General features: G+C 55.2%; 1 protein-coding gene across 1 annotated transcript; it reads left to right on the forward strand.

The window, feature by feature from the left end:
* The first annotated feature begins 327 nt into the window (after positions 1-327).
* GEMIN7 (gem nuclear organelle associated protein 7) lies at positions 328-852 on the forward strand. The gene has a single exon (XM_042891342.1). It carries the CDS (start codon positions 370-372, stop codon positions 772-774), a length of 405 nt encoding a protein of 134 aa, XP_042747276.1. The 5' UTR covers positions 328-369; the 3' UTR covers positions 775-852.
* The last annotated feature ends 2,227 nt before the right edge of the window (positions 853-3,079 follow it).

Below are 3,079 nucleotides of genomic sequence, written 5' to 3' on the forward strand. Positions count from 1 at the left end.
TATGGCGTGGGGGGAGGGAGAGGGTTCAAGGTCTTGGGAAGGATCATTGGGGGATTCTGAGGGGTGCAGAGATCTATGGGAGGGTCTGGGAGGGTTACTGGGGAGGCTCAGACGACTCCAGGAGGGATTATTATGGGGGAAGATAACTGGGGGGGTATATTGGGGGTACCAGGTCTGCAGGGGTAATTGGGGGGACAGGGGCTTTTGGGGGGGGTTGTGAGGTATATGAGGGGATGCTGTGTGTGCATCACTGCATGGGGAAAAGACCTGGGGGGGGCTTTTGGGGGTGTGAGTTATATGGGGATGTGGATAGCAGGTTTTGGGTCCTGCTGAGGCCCCCCCCATTCTGCCCTCCCTCCCTGCAGCTCCATGGCCGTCCCTGTGAGCGTCCTCCGCCTCCCACGGGGCCCAGAAGGTTCGGGACGAGGTTTCAGCTCCACAACTCTAAACCGTCGTCGTGGGGAAGCCCCAGAGGTGGCAGAGGTGACAAAAGCCACGCAGGCCACGCGGGCAGCGCTGCGCCGCCGCTTCCTGCTCAGCCTGGCGGCCGCACGGGAACAAACAGTGACATTTGTCCTCTGTCAGCACGGCCGGGTCAGCGCCGTGCTGGGGGCCGTCTGGGTCCCCGACGGCACCGAGGTCTGCAGGGACGATGGCAGTGCGGCCGTGGCCTTTCAGGTGGACGCCCTGCAGACGCCTCTGGGGGTGCAGAGAGCTGCACTGCTGCGGGGACGGGATGTGGTGGCGTTTGGGTTTCAGGTGGCTGAGAAATGAGGGGAAAGCAACGGGGAAATTGATGGAGAAATGAGGGGAAATAAATGGAGACGTGAGGGGAAATAAATGGAGTGGTGGTAGGGAGATGAAATGGGGGAATGATGGGGAAATGGGGGGGGACACTGAAAGGGCACTGGGGGGCTCTGAACAATGACAGCCCTCAGCTTCACACCTTGGTGTCACCCCCAGTGGTATCCTAACCTCACCCCCCAGCATCCCCCAATGGAACCACAGCGTCACTCCAATTTGGTCCCCCTGCAGCGTCACCCAGCATAATTCCTTCATGTTCTGAAGGGTGAGGAGGGCCCATAGAAAAAGAGTAAGAGTGAGAAAAAGGCTTCACAGGGAATAAAGAAGGGGGGGGGGGAGTTGTTAGAGAAAGTTTATAGATGCAAGAATGTAGAGCTGGTTGGAAAAATAAGGATGGCAGACACAGAGTCTGGAATAGCGAGGGGGATGAAGGCCATAAAGATAAAGATTTGAGAACAGTACAGAGACATCTGGCAGGGAGGTGATGAGATGCACACAGGGCAACAAGAAAACAGTTTGGGGGGTCCCGAAAGGTCAGAAGTTTACGGTGAGGAAGAAGAGGATTCTTCATCCCACAACCTCCAGGAGGAGACGACCACAACTGTGCACACGCAATGGGGGGAGGGTCTGCATGCTGATGGCTCCTGGGAAATCTGATGATCCACATCCAAATTGCTGGGAACTCCTCGTCACGCGCCGGCTCACAGCCCCGGCTGCAGCAGGCTTCTTGCCGGCCGCCTGCAGGCTGGGCGGATCGATCCGTCCTGCGCCCAGCTCAACACAGCGCTGAATAAAGCCGACCTGCTTTGCGATCTTACGTGCGGGTCACGGTTTGATTCCGTGTGTCACATGGAGGACGACATTTTGGTCACGTGCACAGAGAGACACTGAGAGGACCTGCGTGTCTCTGAGGGGCACTGGGGGGCTCTGAAGGGGTTCCCCCCCATCTCCTTTAAGCAGCACCGCTCTCCTCGTGGAGCTCTGGGGCTCCCCTCTTCTCCTTCCCATTCTCCCATCGCTTTCCCTGCACGCTTTCCTGGCTGTGTTCTCTTATTCCCATTGTTTCTCACCTTTCTTCGGGTGCTGCTTTTCATTCTAGGATCCCCAACCTTACGGATGAAATAGACTTCATCTCAGAAGGCAGAGAGTATCTTTGGCTATGAGCTTATTTCTGTCCAGAGAGTCCCAAAGCAGAGCTGTTGGTGGAAGTGTCAGAGAAGGAGATGGAAGCACAGCACGTCTCATTAGAAAAGGGAATTAATTACATGGATTGATTCTCAAGGCGGCGATTTGAGCCGTGGAAGCAGCAATGGGCTTTAACAGCCTGCAGCGCTCCCTACAGAGGCGTCCCTGAGGCGCACCTGCAGTGACCAAAGCCCAGCTGCAGGGCGCACAGTTAACAAACGCACAGTTTGCAGAGTGCTGTGGTTAGAACAGCATTTTACAGGTGCTGTAACTAGAAGGATTGCTGTAATGGTAAGTAACTGACAACCAGAAATAAATGAAAAGCCCACCCATGTCCTAGGCTTGCAGTAGAAAGCTCCAAAGAAAGAAATCTCCAGAAAGAGATTGAGATGCAGCCACTTCCAGATCTGAGTCTGTGACAGGCACAGCGAGGAGGAGCAGAAGTTTACTAAATTCAACCAAGTCAAATAAAATGAGAAACATCAAACACAAGTTTTTATGCAGAGAAAGCACGTACCTTTTTTTTCCCTTCAGCCCAGCCAGGAATTCCACCTTCCCTCCTCTGCACTCCAAGAACGCTGCTCCTCCTCTCTTACCTGAGAACCCAAAACCCACAAAGGCAGCTCAAGGACCAGACCAGGAGCTCTTCAACTCACTTTACACGACGCTCTGACGGGGAGCAGTAACAGCAGGAACCACAGCACCACAGCAGAGATCCTTCCCCAGCAGCAGCCAGCCCTTAAATGGGGTCCAGGAGAGGTGAGCCAGGCTCCACCCCTTCGTTACTGAATCGCCTTCACCTGCGCTCCCACTGCTGGCTCAGTCCTCGCCCCAGGTGTTCAATCAGCGCTCCAGGCCCTGACCCAACTGCTCCCATTCGCAGGGCTGTGCAATGACAAATGTGTGTCACTGGGAGCACTGGGTGGCAAACAGCACTCGCTGCATCCCCAGCAGTGATTTCAGCCCTTTGCTGTCCGGGCTGCTCACACAGATCGCAGCATCTGCTGTGCCAGCACTGAGATCTGTGCTTCCCTGTCTGTTAGGAGAGTCACTAACTGGCATCCAGGACAGACTGGGACCAAAATTCTTG

The sequence above is a fragment of the Lagopus leucura genome, unplaced genomic scaffold (assembly GCF_019238085.1).
Source record: "Lagopus leucura isolate 7727_CA_CO unplaced genomic scaffold, USGS_WTPT01 34208-0_obj-0_obj, whole genome shotgun sequence".
In the NCBI taxonomy this organism is placed as follows: Eukaryota; Metazoa; Chordata; class Aves; order Galliformes; family Phasianidae; genus Lagopus; species Lagopus leucura.